Below are 14,800 nucleotides of genomic sequence, written 5' to 3'. Positions count from 1 at the left end.
AACAATTTCAGTGAAATATTGAAATTTCATGACATAGAAGAATAGTTATATAAAGTATAATTTCAGCCCAGTAAAATTTAAACATGTTTAATGTAAGAACTACAATAGTAGTAGTAAAAATGTTTGTCCCGCTGATTGTTATTAAATGAAGAAGAAAAATATTTAAGAATTTAAATTTTAATATAACAATAAGTAGCAATAAACAAAACAAAATATCCTCAAATAATAATTATATCTACTACATGAAAAAATGCTGCGCAAGGGCCATTTGAATGAATAATTCGATTAATTGAAACTGACCATATGAATTAAACTTACTGTACATTTTTGCTATTAATATTTAAATCAGACACACTATTAATACATCTCTATTTAAATGCTCTCATACTAGTCACATAAAAGGTGATAGCTATAACCCAAGCCTTAGTTTGAAGTTTATTTACACAATTTTAGTGGCTCTTATTGTCCAGTGTCATCATTAAAAGGAAGCAGAACATAATATGGGAGTTGTTGAATCTTGAATTTTCGAATTTGAATTTTAAGTGGATGATAATGTCTCGTTTGTGGGAGTGCAGTGATCTGGTTTGCCCTGTGGAGCTTCGGCCCAGATTGATGCTGACATAAAGCTAGGTGTGAAACAGCGAGGTCACACCGATATCATTTGCTCTCTGGAAGCATGTGAAATTATTGATTGGAACACCAGAGGCTCTAGGCAAATGTCGAACGTATTTACTGAGATTAATTAAAATTCCTGCACACAACACACAAGAGTCAGGAGGGGACAAGCCTATCGATAGACGCATACGGCACTGCATGAAATATCTCCAGGAAACCTGTAGCACAACAGACACACCGGGTGAGACCCCGTGATCATTTTTATCCCACAAATGAATTCGCCACATTTGCTGGAATATTGAGCATCGTCTCATTTCCATAATAATTGCATTTCTGATATTTAATTCTTTGTCAGCATTCAAAGATGGAGGGCAAAGCCTATATTTGGCCCGAAACATACTCTACGCAAATGTAAACGCAAGCTCAATTTCACATTCTGGCATGAGTGAACAAACATTGGAAGGACTGGTAAACTTCTTGATAGTTGAAGATCACAATTAAGTCCTGAGGTATGGCGATACTGCAGGATTGAGAAAAGGATTGAGTAGGTCCATCAAATTGTTCCTTCAACTGGTGTGCTGTAATTGTCACAGTTGCCAGGGGAGACGACATGAATAAATATTGGATGACTCCAATTGTTGCAAATTGGGGGAAAGTTTTTCATCCTGATTAGACAGACTGTTCTTATTGGGTAAAATGTATTTTTCCCCTCAATAGCTCTGTTCCAAAAACTAGAGCCGTTTTGCTGTCAGTTTTCTTTTTCGTCGGGCAAAACGATTGATTTGGAACATTCTTCACAGGCAGTGAGCCACACAAATGGTGCTTTTCATGTGAAGCACACAGGAGATTTGACTCCTCTAGTTAAACAATCTTAAAGGAATACTAATGGTGTTTAATCATAAGTTGGAACCAATCCTAAACAGCCCAAATGAGATAAGGTTCAAAAATAAGTTTCCAAATAAGAATGGAAAAAATCTAATGAATAAACTTACCATTTTCTGAGAGAAAAAAATTCCTAAAAATGTTTTATTTCAGTGTATCCAGCTGGATCTTAAAGGACTGTTAGGGTTAACATTCTTAAAGGGTTCGTATTCTTAGTAAGCTTGGTTCCAAATTATGATAAAAACTTTGCTAGCATTTCAGTTGATTGCTATTTCCATTGTCAAAATATATAGTTTAATTTTAGCATGTTGCTAAGCTAATGACTTAGCACTCTCATAAGCATAACAATACACAGCACACACTAATATTGGAGCATATTGTCAAAATATTTAGTTTAATATTAGCATGTTGCTAAGCTAATGGCTCCACATTCTCATTGGCACAAAAATACACAGAACTTACCCTATGAAAATTAACCATGGTTTCATTGTCGTAAAAGTGTAGTAACCATGGTTCTTTGGCGTATTGTTTACCATTTGTATAACCACAGTTTTACTACAAATACCATGGTTAAACTATGGTTAGTGCAGAAAAACCATGGTTAATTTGTGGTTACCATGGTTTAGCTATAGTAACCATGGTTTTATCTGTAAACCCATGGTTAATTTTCGTAAGGGTTAGCATTCATAAGCACAAAAATGCACACAAATAATGAACGCATAGTTGATTTGTAATTATTATTTGTAATGAACTTGTATCAGTACTTTTCTTAACTGAATCAAATATAAGAATCAACTATTTTTTGACCCGTCCACCATCTTGGATCCATTTTATCACTGTGCTCATTGCAATGCTTCCTGGGAATGTGGTATCTTGTAAAGAAGTGTAATTATGTTTAAGGTAAGTATGCCTACCGTTTGAATCAGCCTTGGCTTCTGGTCCATATATATACCTACCAAAGTTGCTAATATATCTTTTATTTGTGTGTAATTGTTTTCCAGGAGACGTCATTGTCTACATTAATAACGTCTGCGTCCTGGGCACCACCCACACTGACGTTGTGAAGCTTTTCCAGTCGGTGCCAATCGGACAAAGCGTAACCCTCGTCCTTTGCAGGGGTTACCCTCTTCCGTACGACCCGGAGGACGCAGCCAGCACTTTGCTGTCCCCCCTCGGCCTAATTGATCGCCCTCTGCTGGTCAACGGACGGAATAGCTATGACAGCTACATGGAGTACATCTCCCGCACTGCTCGCTTTGTCGACCCAATGCAAGCGATGTTGGCGCAGCCCCACCCTGGAGACACCCACCTGGATGCAGGACCGCTGGAGGACTGCGTCTCAATGGCGTCTTCAGGAGCGGCCGGAGGAGAGCTGTTAACAGTTACCATGGTGAAAGGGGCGGATGGATTTGGATTCACCATAGCAGACTGTAATGGAGGACAGCGGGTGAAGCAGATTCTGGAGGCGCAGGGATGCCCGGGGCTGTGCGAGGGCGATCTGATTGTGGAAATTAACCAGCAATCCGCGCTAATGCTATCACACACACAGGTGGTGGAGCTGCTAAAAGAGTGTCCTGTTAGGGCGGAGGCCACGCTGGTTGTGCAGAGAGGAGGGACAGGTAAGGAGGCTTTTAAATGTTTTTGGGTTTTGTGTGTATTTTCATGACCTAAAATATGGAAAAGCCCCTTAATTGGTCGAATAGTCCATCTTGCCCTTCTTAGCAGTTTTATAATTCACTCCTCGGCTTTCTCAAAGCGCCAAGTCACGCTGAAGAAGAAGCTGTTTCTGCTTTCTATGACCTTCGCTGTGCAGAAAAGCACTGTGAGTAAAAATAGTCTCTGACACATAATTAGAGTAGTGTACAAACATGCATACGCACTACCTGTGTGCTCAGTATATTTATATCCTGCATTCTGTACAAGAACTGTTGCATAACTCGCTTTCACAAACACACACACGTAAAATTCACAAACCTCATATTTAAAGACTCTCTGAAATCAATTTTGGAGTTTTGCACATCTGTTAGCACTGAGACTAATTTATATGCTAGTGTATGCCTGTTGCTTGGCCAAATTTTGCAAGTGAAATCAGTCATTTTAATAGTAATCAGCACAATAAGGAGTTTTGCATAAGGGCAAAAAAGTTCCCCACGCAGATTTTACTCATGTTTAAACTGGTCGGTCAAATCTGCAGTGCTAACCAACAAAAAGCTGCTTGGTGACTTTGGTGTGCTTTATGCATTACTATGTTATTGGATTTTTGGCCCTCAAAATTTTTCCTAAATTTCCGTATATATGACCACACCTCAGTGAAACAGACCAAGGGCAAAAGGCTACTGGCTATTGACTCCTTGGATATGTCCTACTTGCAATCCAGGAAAGAAAACAGCAGTCATCAAGCCATTTCATTGGCTTTAAAGGTAGCTGAAATCCAAATTATTCCCAAAACGGATGCCAAACAGCTATTTAAAGCTTCACGTGTTGCATTTTGCAGTAATGCACTTTCCAGCACACAAGCACTTCCTACACTCACTCACATACGCCGTGTCCCAGACACCTACACGGTCTCACATACAAATTATGGTTTGCTGGTTCAGTGTCTTGCTCTCAAGGGGCAGTGAATCAATACTGATTATTTTACAGTGCTGTTGATTATTGCTAGTGATAACTTGTTTCTCACCTGAGACTGATTTTAGATTCTCCCCAATTAATCAAGCAGTTGACTTTTCTCAGATTACTTCAGGTATTCCATAAAAAAGCCAGCTCTGCAGTCATTTTCAATATATCACTGATTCTTGAGACCTGGGACAAAACAAATGTATCTGCTATTAGTTTTGAAAATAGTGATATTTTGCCAATTTACATGATTACTAGAATGTTCTTTTATTTGTTCCTTTATTATATAATTTAATCAAATTTTATTTTATTTTTTTCTCTTCCCCTAAAGTCAACTGCCCTCAGACCATAACTCAATACTTCATAAATATATATACTTAAATTATATATTAAAGTATAGATTAATAAAAATGCTTTTTTTTGTATAATAAACACTACTGACAAAAGATTAATTTTAGAAATTACACTTCTTCTTTTGGTTTTCACAGATGTGTCTCTACTTTTGTGAGACTGAAAGATATATGATTTTTTTTTTTATTAAATCCGGCAGTATCAAAGTCATCCCTCACCCTAAAGTCTTATTTTCATTATTTTTAAATAAACAAGGTCATACAGACGCTGGTGGGTTATATAGTTTTTGTTTTATCATTTTAGATATAACTTTCTTTTCTTTCTTTCAGCTACGCTGAAAATGTGTTCGAAACCATTCGGTGGTATTCATGTATTCATTCACTGAAGTTAATTCTAGATTTGTCTGTATTCATATTAAGTATTTGACATATTGTAATATCTCACAGCAATATGGGTTGACTGGTGGGGAAAAAAAAACATTTGTGAGAAAATGGATGTTGAAACCAAATTTAAGTCACTATCTCTGAACATATTTAGTTGATGAATAAAATTTAATTCTATGACACATCTTTTTTTTTTTTTAGTATAGCCTGTTTTGTCTGTTTTAGTACTCAAGAATCGGCGTATGCGTACAGCCTGTCCAGCATGTCAGAGCCCAGAAAGCATATAATTTGATCTCTAATTGCAGTTGGAAGCACTCACAGTTGTTTTTTTTAGGCCTGCGGTTTTAGACCCAGATTAATTGTGAGTCATTCATAGGAAAAGAAAAGGCAGTAAAAGCCGATCCACATGCACATGTCTATACTGTAGAAAAGCAGCTCATTCGAAACATTTTAGTATTGAATACAAAAAAGCCCTTCAATGGCTTTAGCTCTAACTGACACCTTGACTAGGAACATATAAGCCTTTTTTAAAAGCAGCTTGAGCCAGTGTGATTTATGACCCGTAGCAATCAGAGTGTCTGATATAACCCAGAGAGAAAGGGAGAAGGAAAGTGAGGGAATATATAGATTAAAGATTCAGGACAGAGAGGGAAGGTATAGAGATCTTAATCATCAAAGCAGTTAAATAATATTACACAGTCCGAAATGCATCATAGCATTAAATAAAGAGCAATCTCCTATTAGGACTTTTTAAACAGCATTTTCAGAACACCTGTCAAAATAAAAGTACGGTTTAACATGCAACAGAAATATATTACTCTTGTATTACTTTTGTAAAGTATAATGTACATCTTTAAATATTCCATTTTCTATCAAATTTAAATAAAACAATTAAATGATAAAAAAATTAATATTACAACCAGATTAATCACTTAATTGTAGAAAAAAATAGTATTAGCCTATTAAAAAAAATGTTTTAAAGGAATATTCACACAATTTTTCTTGCATGTATTAATTTCAACAGTAAACATCAGTTTGTTTGTCAAAAAATAAAAGGGTTTAATTTTCATTTGATTTAAAATAAATGTCTAATGCCTTCATTTGGTTTTCAGAAAAATTAAAACAAGAAAAAAAGGGAAAAAAAGAAAGAAAGAAACCGTTTGTAGGGCCCTATTGTTCAAAATGTTGAAATTGAGACTTTTGGACTTATTTTTTTCACTGAAATAAATGTTTTTGTAATTACACAGAGAGTAAAGTACTGAAATTCAGGTACCGATACCGGTACCATACCGGTTAAAATGTGAACGGTACCCAACCCTAACCATGATACATACATATTTTAACATATTATCTTCATGTTACAGTAATGAGAATGAGACACTGTATTTTGCAACTCTAAGGTTTAGACTGTCTGTTTACAGTAATTAGAACTGGAGAAATAAAATGAGTTCGATTTTCAATATAATGTTATAATTCATCCCTGAGGGGTAATCACAAGAAAATGTGAAAGATAAGGTGAAGAAGAGAAAGATCTAGAGAGCTATTTTGAGAGCTTATGTGAAGTATGTCTATCCTCTGTGTCAGTGCAGGTCAAAGGTTAACGAGAGAGACATTAAATCCTCGTTAAGCCCCAGTGATCAGTATGGTGGATTACAGCCTCTATGCGCTTCACATACAGTGTGAAGCACAATTGCACTCCAAAGCACACATGCATATTTATGGTAGGAGCATTTCTAGTATTGTGCTAATTATACTGATTCCAAAAGGTATTGGGAAATTTAATGAACATTTAAAAACTTATAAATGTAATTGCATTATATAACAAATTATACTTTGAAATTGTTTGACTAAAAACATTTAACATTTCACATATGTTTTACCAAAATACCAAAAACCTTGACAAAGGGAATTGCAAAAATGAATGTGTTTTGAGGAAAATCTCTAGCGTTTTTTATTTCCTGACTACACTTTGTTTTATAGTTTACCTAATGCAGTGACACTGAGATATGTTTAAGTGTGACTTAAGTGCCCAAATATTTTTGTTACTACTGTATATTCATAGTTGAACAGTATTTTTTAAATTATTATTCTGTTTAGTTTTGTCTAGGCTATCAATGTTAGTTTTAGTTTTAGTTTGTTTATAGTTTTAGTTTATTTAGTTTTCATGTTTTATTATAGGACTGCCAAAGTTAATGCACAATGTGTATAATTTAAAGAAAAAAAATTTCTCAGCACAATCTAGAGTTGTTGCTGTCTACTGGCAGTTGTTTTCACAGGCAGATTATAAAACATTTCTAGTTTCATAATGTGCCACCAAAAACTAAAAATAACATGTGGTCATTTTTATTTTATTTATGTGGTATTTTATTTTATTTATTTCATTACGATTTTAATTTTATTATTCTAGTTAATTGTTTTTTATTATTTTATTTTATTTTATTTAGTTTTTATTATTTTATTTTATTTTATTTGTTAATGCTTCTTCAGGAGTTTTAGTTCATAGCTCAGAGCTCTACAATTATCTCGAGTGCCATATTTGAAATGAATGGGGAAAATACCTTTGGAACCCAGGCTGCTCCAGAAGTGGGCATTCAGCTCTTTTGTCAGTCAGTTTGTTTGGACCAGTAAGGGGTACAGAGGTCACCTTGATTAATCCCAAACTCTTTGGAGTAAATTACAGTAAGGTTATTTGTATTCATTCCTTTGATGTGGTATGATTTGTGCCTCACCAAAGTGAAGTGTAATGAAACTACATTCTGTTAAATGGCCATGTGTGTTTGCAAGGCCACTGACCCACAACCAGGGTGCATGTTTTGTTTCGTGTCCATGTGGGTAGACCACCAACAGAGTCAGCGTGCTTGAAGGTCATTATGGTCACTTGAATATGAATTTGGCCTCATGTCCCATACATCAAAAATCTGTCCCATTCTTATCCTCGTCATATTCAGACAGACTTCACAGTGAGCCCTGAAACACTAAACCGCCTGTAGCATCACGCTACCACTCGAGTTTAACATCCGTCTGTTCAGACATGCCGTGAATGACATAAGGAGGACACAAGGCGATTTGCACAAACCAACAGTTTCTGTCAAGCCAAGTCGCAGGGTCAGTTTTATTCAATGTTGCTTCCATCTGTATTTATCTGCACCTCTTCATTTCTTCCGTCCTTTTGATGCAGCATATGCCAAGACTTCTGAAGCCATACAACTACTTTATGTGAGGAAAAAATTTCAGTATTCACTAAACATCTTAACATCCGAGTTTATGAGTGAAGATCTTTTCAGTGAATGGGTTTGTACTATTCACAAAACCAGTCTAAATGATTCATTGACAAATCCAACTGACCCAAGACTGAATTCCAGTTTATTTATGACTCGATGATTAGGTCGCAAATTTAGAGTTTGTTGTTTTCAGTTTACTAGATATATTTGTTATGACAACATTTGAGGTTTTAGGTTGGGATTTTAAGGTTGCTGAGGGTGAAGAATGAAGATCCATGTTAGATGAAGTGGTGGGAGTTTGGGCTTTTGAATTATGGTTAGAAAATGGGGGTTAGGTCTGGATTTTAGGATTTGTGGTTAAGATCAGGGATCAGTAAATGGGGCAGAGAGTTCATGATGGATTTGGTTTGGGGTTTGGAGTTCTAAGTTAGGACTGGGATCAAGGTTAGATGAAGGAAGGGATGGGAGTAAAAGGTTTGGGATCAGGGTTAGAAATAGATTTAGAATTTAGGGGTTGGATTCAGTGAAATGATCAGGGAGTCCATGGTGGTTTTAGGTTGGGGTTTGGAATAGAAGTTGGAGCTGACAGTAAGGATCCAGGTTAGATGAAGGAGGAGGAGCAATGGGTTTGAGATAAGGGTTAGATATAGGGGTTGGACTTTGAATTTAGTTGTTTGGGTCAGGGTTCAGTAAAAAGATCAGGGAGTCCATGATAGATGTAGGTTTGAGTTTGGAATAGGATTTGGAGCTGAAAGTAAGGATCCAGGTTAGGTGAAGGTGGAGGAGCAATGGGTGTGAGATAAGGGTTAAAAATAGGGGTTGAATTTTGAATTTAGGTGTTTGGGTCAGGGTTCAGTGAACGGATCAGGGAGTCCATGATAGATTTAGGTTGTGGTTTGGAGTAGGAGTTGATGCTGAGGGTTATGATCCAGGTTAGATGAAGGTGTTGGACTAATGAGTTTGGGATAAGGGTTAGAAATAGCGGTTTGATTTAGAATTTAGGTGTTGAGGTCAGGTTTGGGTTCAGGGTTCAGTGAATGAATCACGAAGTACACAATGGATTTGGGCTCTGAAAACATGTTCATCCATCCATTCGTTCCCTAGATCACATGTCCTATGCAGGATTGCAGGGATGCTGGAGCCTGTCACAGTGTCTCGGCCATAGGCAGGAAAACACTCTGGATGGATGAATGCTAATGTCCTACTTGGCTAAACTATGTTATGCCATATGTGAAATGAGCTAGCAAAAATTATGTTCTTCAGCACTGACTGTTATACCAAGGTATACATGTAGTTTACCAATTAACAATCAGGCCTTCTTGGTTTTACATCTGATCCAGTCAATGACATGAGGCGCAGCTCACTCACACAGAGAGATGTCTAATGCCAACACTTAAAGGCTTTTCTACGAATCCAATCAGTGAAACGGTCCAGGAGCGCTTAGACAGCCTATTATACGCCCTAATAAAACTGTCAGTGCTCCAGTGAAATGATGTGCCACTTCTTAATGTGTCGCAATTTGGCCCCTCTGTCTCACCACTGGACACTGGCCATCCTTTCTAATTACACTAGTGCAAATGTGAGAGTCTCTTGTGAACAGTTTGGTTCACCCTCTCTGTCTTTTTTGTATCCCTGCTGATCGATTGTCATCTTTGCTTTCCTTCTATCTCTGGTGTGGGAGTCTAAAGCTAAATCTCAAGACTTGTCCATGGTGTAACACTGGGTTGATTGTTTATAAATGTCTCATTCATAATGTCCAGATGGTGATGTGGTTTTACTGCCAGATCTCTTTGTCTCTGCAATAATTTCACTGCCCCACATGTCTAGCACTCTTCACTTGTGAAAATGCCCTTGGCTGCTGATTTAAGTGCATTTTGGCATGTTCCTCTGGAATGGTTATCCATTGGATCGGTCTTTGAAAAGCTGCTCCAGGATCAGAGTCTCTAACCAGAATCCATTGATTACCAAACACTCTTCCAGAGCGCCATCTGCCGTTTCCAGGATTGGCTTATTTAATGAAGATCTTATTGTTATCAGATAATTGTTGCACTGAAATGTCCCTTAGGAACGTTACTATGACAGCTTCGGTATGACACACAGCTCAACAGAATATTGGTTATAATGCCCAGAAGCAAGATAAAGGTTTTCAAAAGAAAATGATTATTTCATCTCTGAAATTATAGAAGCCAAATTAATTGAAGACCCCATAAAATTGAAGTTTTGTGGCTTTCCTTGTGATAACCAGGCCCATGTGGAATCTGAAAACACAGAATTCTGCAAAAATCCTAACCCTACCCCATGTAGTTACCTTATATTACCAGAACTTTCTTAGGTTGGTACACTTTAAGTACACTGTAAGTACTTGTAAGTACACGTACTGTGAAATAAATTGCAACCAAAATTTGTTTATTTTTGCCAACAATTAGAAAGGTCTATATATCCTCACCTTCCATTTTTGTTACGTTTTTCATAATACTTTCAGAAAACCTCATAATATCTGTAAAGGCATGTACTTTAATTTAGAGGCAAAATTTTAAAAAGACAGCTCATCATCACAAAAAACATCACAAATAAATAAATTAATTAATCAAATGTTTTAGTGACTAGGTTTTAAAGCTGAAGTGTGTAGTTTTTGCCCTACTACTAGATTGTTTCAGACTGGTTTCTCCTAGATTCCCATTGGTTTTGCTAGTCAGGATGCTCAGAAATCAACATTCAAAAAGCTCTGCATATTAAGCTGGGATAGAAGAAAGTATTTTAATGTAGAAAGCCCAATACACTTCATTTCTAAATTATTGCTATATTATTATATATATTGAGTAATTACTAGATTATTAGATACACAAGGTGGTGGATATCATTCAGTCTTGTGCTTCCTGTCTCACTGTTGTCATGGCCACCAGTTTAAGCATCTGCTATTTTGGTTGTACTGTAGCTAGTGTTTAGAGAAAATGTTCTGTCTAGCTTGGTGTGCGTGTATGTGAGAGTATGCGTGCACTGTTTAAATTATTTTTCAAAGCTTGCATTAATATCTCATATGGTGTGATCAATCCAGCTTATAAATTATCCTCTTTACTAGGAGCTCTGTCCATCATAAAGTGTGTGTGTGTGTGTGTGTGTGTGTGTGTGTAACAGAAGCAGATGACTCTTAGCTGGTTGAGGAAAACAAACGCCTCTCAGCGTCTCATCAAAGAGCTAATTAGCTCCGGCTCTACTGATATTCTCATTAGCTGATTTATACCCATTAACTCAGATATAGGCATGGGACCATTAGCTTACCAGACACATGCTTCAAAATTTCAAGAGGAGCTTATGGGGAATTGACAGTGGATGTGAATGCACACACACATAAGACAACTCACATAACAGTAATATGTCAAAAACAGTTGCTAGCTTCTCAGTAAGGACAGTTTGGGTCAATCTGATAATGGAGGTAAATGTACATACCATGTTTACATCACTCCACCAAAAAAAGCTGAGTAATGCTCATGTTTTCACTTAAGAAAGACATCTGAGAGGTCATATCTCATGACCTGGGTCGTTCACACTAGGTTAAAGGCTGAATTAGGCCTCTAAAGGACCCATATTCACCACATTTATATATTACTATTATGTATACTTACTGTATATTTTATATTTCTATTACTTTACATCTAAATAAATGTTATTCAATATCCAGCATTGCTGTTGAATATATGCAACAATCAGACAGTATATGCCATTCGGTACATATTGAATATATACTGGCAGCTTCATACCTCGATGTACTCCGACTGTTGCCTACTGGGACTGTGTGTATATTATGAATAAATGAAGATTAATGCTCCCCATCTGATCTCTGTGCTGCTTAAATCTTGTTTAGTTAATGAAATGCACCTCAGTCATAAAGAGAGCACTAGATGGTAAGCAAGTCGTTGATTTGTGGCAAAGTGGACATTAGTTGTCCTGACTGTCCACTGCATATTTTAATCAGTATGCACTAGAGCCCACACATGAGAGGCTGGAAGGATAGAAAGAGATGACAAAATGACAATAGTACAAGAATATATATATATATATTTATATACAGAAAACCTGTCTGGATTACATTTTCTCCTAGTCTCACCTGCATCATACAAATGTATGGCATTTGATTAATGTTGTTAGCATAATCAGCTTAATATGCATCAAGGATGTTGCAGAATCTAGGACGTGTTTATTTGAAAGTATGTTTACCAGCTCAGGTTCAAATTGGGCGAGATATTTAACAACTGCATCCATGAGCTGATTAAGACTCGTGAAGTGATGTGAACTACATTAGGAATCGAAATTGGAGCATTGTTATCCACTGACCTTTTCTGTTTGCTTTGTTCATTTATTGTGATTTATAGCCATCGACCACCATGCACCAAGAGCTCCTGTTTTTTTAGCAAAGCACTACTTTGAGCAAATATTTTCTTTTTTTGCAAAATATGTTTTGCATCAGAAGACCATTTGATTTTCATCCATTGATGAGGCTTGATATGACTTGTATCTGTGCTCTCCAGAGCACTCTTCCATTAATTTCTCTATCCATACAAATGAAGCGCAAAGAAGCCACTTTTCCTTCCTTTCAGCTAGTGTCACTGATTTCTTGCGCAGCCTTGCTCACTGAAGCAGCCCAGTTGTGGCCTGTCGGACTCTCTGCTCCTTATTTGATGACTCATGCCCAGCCGACAGCAACACGCTGCACTTTGCTTTTTAATCAGCCGGTTGCCATTATGCTTGTGTTGTAAATGCAGCACAAAGAAAGAGAAGCAGAGTGTGATTATTAATTTCGATTAGAAGTTAGTGTGCATTAAAATACTTATTTGTGTGAAGCAACTGCATGTCAGATTCTTTATGTAGGCTATACATCCAAAAAGCTGAGGACTATTTCTGTTTTATACATCAGAAACTCAAAAAGGTCACCTTCACATTATAAACACTATAGAAGCGTTATAATCACAATCAGATGCCGTCTGAGAATCCTGAGTTTCCAGCCTAGTCTCATTGTTTATATGTAGGTACTTGTACAAAACATTTACAGGTACAAAAATATAATTTTTTGTATGTTTGGGTATGCTGATGTGTATGGAAGCCTGTTTCCGCCAATGAATAAAAAAATTAAAAAAGGTAATTTCGACTTTTTATCTCACAATTGGCTGATACAAACTCGCAATGAGAAATCAAGTCAGAATTGTGTGATATAAACTCTCTATTGCGAGTTATTAAGTCAGAATTGTGAGATATAGAGTAAACTCGCAATACTGAGAACATATCAGTCTTTTTTTCTCCTCAGAACTGGACTTTATAACTCGCAACGCGAGTTTATATATCACAATTTTGAGAAAAAAAGTCCGAATTAATAGATAAAAAGACGCAATTTCCTTTTTTTATTTTGTATTCAGTGGCGGAAACGGGCTTCCATAGATGTGTGCAATGTGGACACACGGGAAACAACAAAAATGAAAATATATATAATGTATAGAAATATTCACAAATCCTTTATATGATGAATTTATTTATAGTTTAGATTCCTTAACTCTAATCCTAAAACTAAACATGACCACTTTTCAAAAAAGGAAAAAATTAAACAGGCAGAAAAATTAACAGTAAAAATTTGTTACTATATTTTTGAGTCACTAATTTTTCTGCTACCTCTAAACCTCTTGCTACTAAGGATGGAGATGATGATGATTGAATAACGACATGAATTCTAATGGTTAAATGATAAGTAATGAAAAATGTCATTCATTTTTAAGTTTCAAGTTATTCTTGTTCAAAATAAATGTAATTTTTTTAAACGAGCTAGCACTAGAAGTCACAGAATAGAATAAAATGTTGAACTGTGTTAAATAAATCTGATTGATCATAAATACATAAATAAATCCAGTTGATCATAAATAGAATCAACCAATTAATTCCATTAATTAAATATTCATAGATTATTCATAGAGAGGGTTCGTAAACATGTATGTCTGTAAAGTTGTTCATATGCATTTTAGATTATGTCAGTACGTGAATAATGTATGTTTTAGTGTCTAGGCAAACATAAGTAAAAGTACATGTGGTATAACTGCATATTATACATACATGAATACTCTTGAGATCACATTGAATTATTAAATTCCATTAGAATTTAGTGTACATTAAAATACTTATTTTATGTGAAGGAGCATGTCAGATTATTTATGTAGGCTACACATCCAAAAAGATTTCTGAATTATTTTCCTGATATTTTATACATCAGACGTTCAAGGTATAGTGACTAAAAGGTCAGTTTAACATAATTGCAAAAGCGTTTTAATCACAATCAACTTGGAGCCTTACAGGCAAATATAAGCTTATAATAACATCAATAGCTTTTTCATCTCGATATAGCAACTCTGGAACCCTGTATAGTGAAAATGTTTCACATGACTGCTCACAATCTCACTGTTATCTCTGGATTATTATAAATGAAACCGCATTCATGTGCACAATAAATATATTTCTGTAATTGGTTATATGTTGTCTACAGTGGCTTTTTAATGGCCAATCTCTAAGAACAGGGAGATCAATACAAAGCCGATTTAATTGAAGAAGAATAAAAAAAAACACATGCAAACAAACTTTATTTTAAAAACACATTTTGTACTCAAATAACTTATCATTATGAAAATAAAAGAATATATTTTTTAAAGATGAATACATTTCACAGCAGCCGTATTCTTAATTCTTTATTGGATTAAC

General features: G+C 35.9%; 1 protein-coding gene across 1 annotated transcript in view; it reads left to right on the top strand.

Moving 5' to 3' along the window:
• Positions 1 to 14,800, top strand: part of LOC107591172 (membrane-associated guanylate kinase, WW and PDZ domain-containing protein 2-like) — an 88,420-nt gene that overhangs the window by 43,833 nt on the left and 29,787 nt on the right. Inside the window, exon 9 of the mRNA XM_016280240.1 lies at positions 2,499 to 3,116. Coding sequence (XP_016135726.1) covers positions 2,499 to 3,116 — 618 coding nt within the window. The remainder of the gene's footprint in view (positions 1 to 2,498; positions 3,117 to 14,800) is intronic.

Source organism: Sinocyclocheilus grahami, unplaced genomic scaffold (genome assembly GCF_001515645.1).
Source record: "Sinocyclocheilus grahami isolate Dianchi unplaced genomic scaffold, SAMN03320097.WGS_v1.1 scaffold8.1, whole genome shotgun sequence".
In the NCBI taxonomy this organism is placed as follows: Eukaryota; Metazoa; Chordata; class Actinopteri; order Cypriniformes; family Cyprinidae; genus Sinocyclocheilus; species Sinocyclocheilus grahami.
This window is presented reverse-complemented; position numbering and strand designations above follow the sequence as displayed.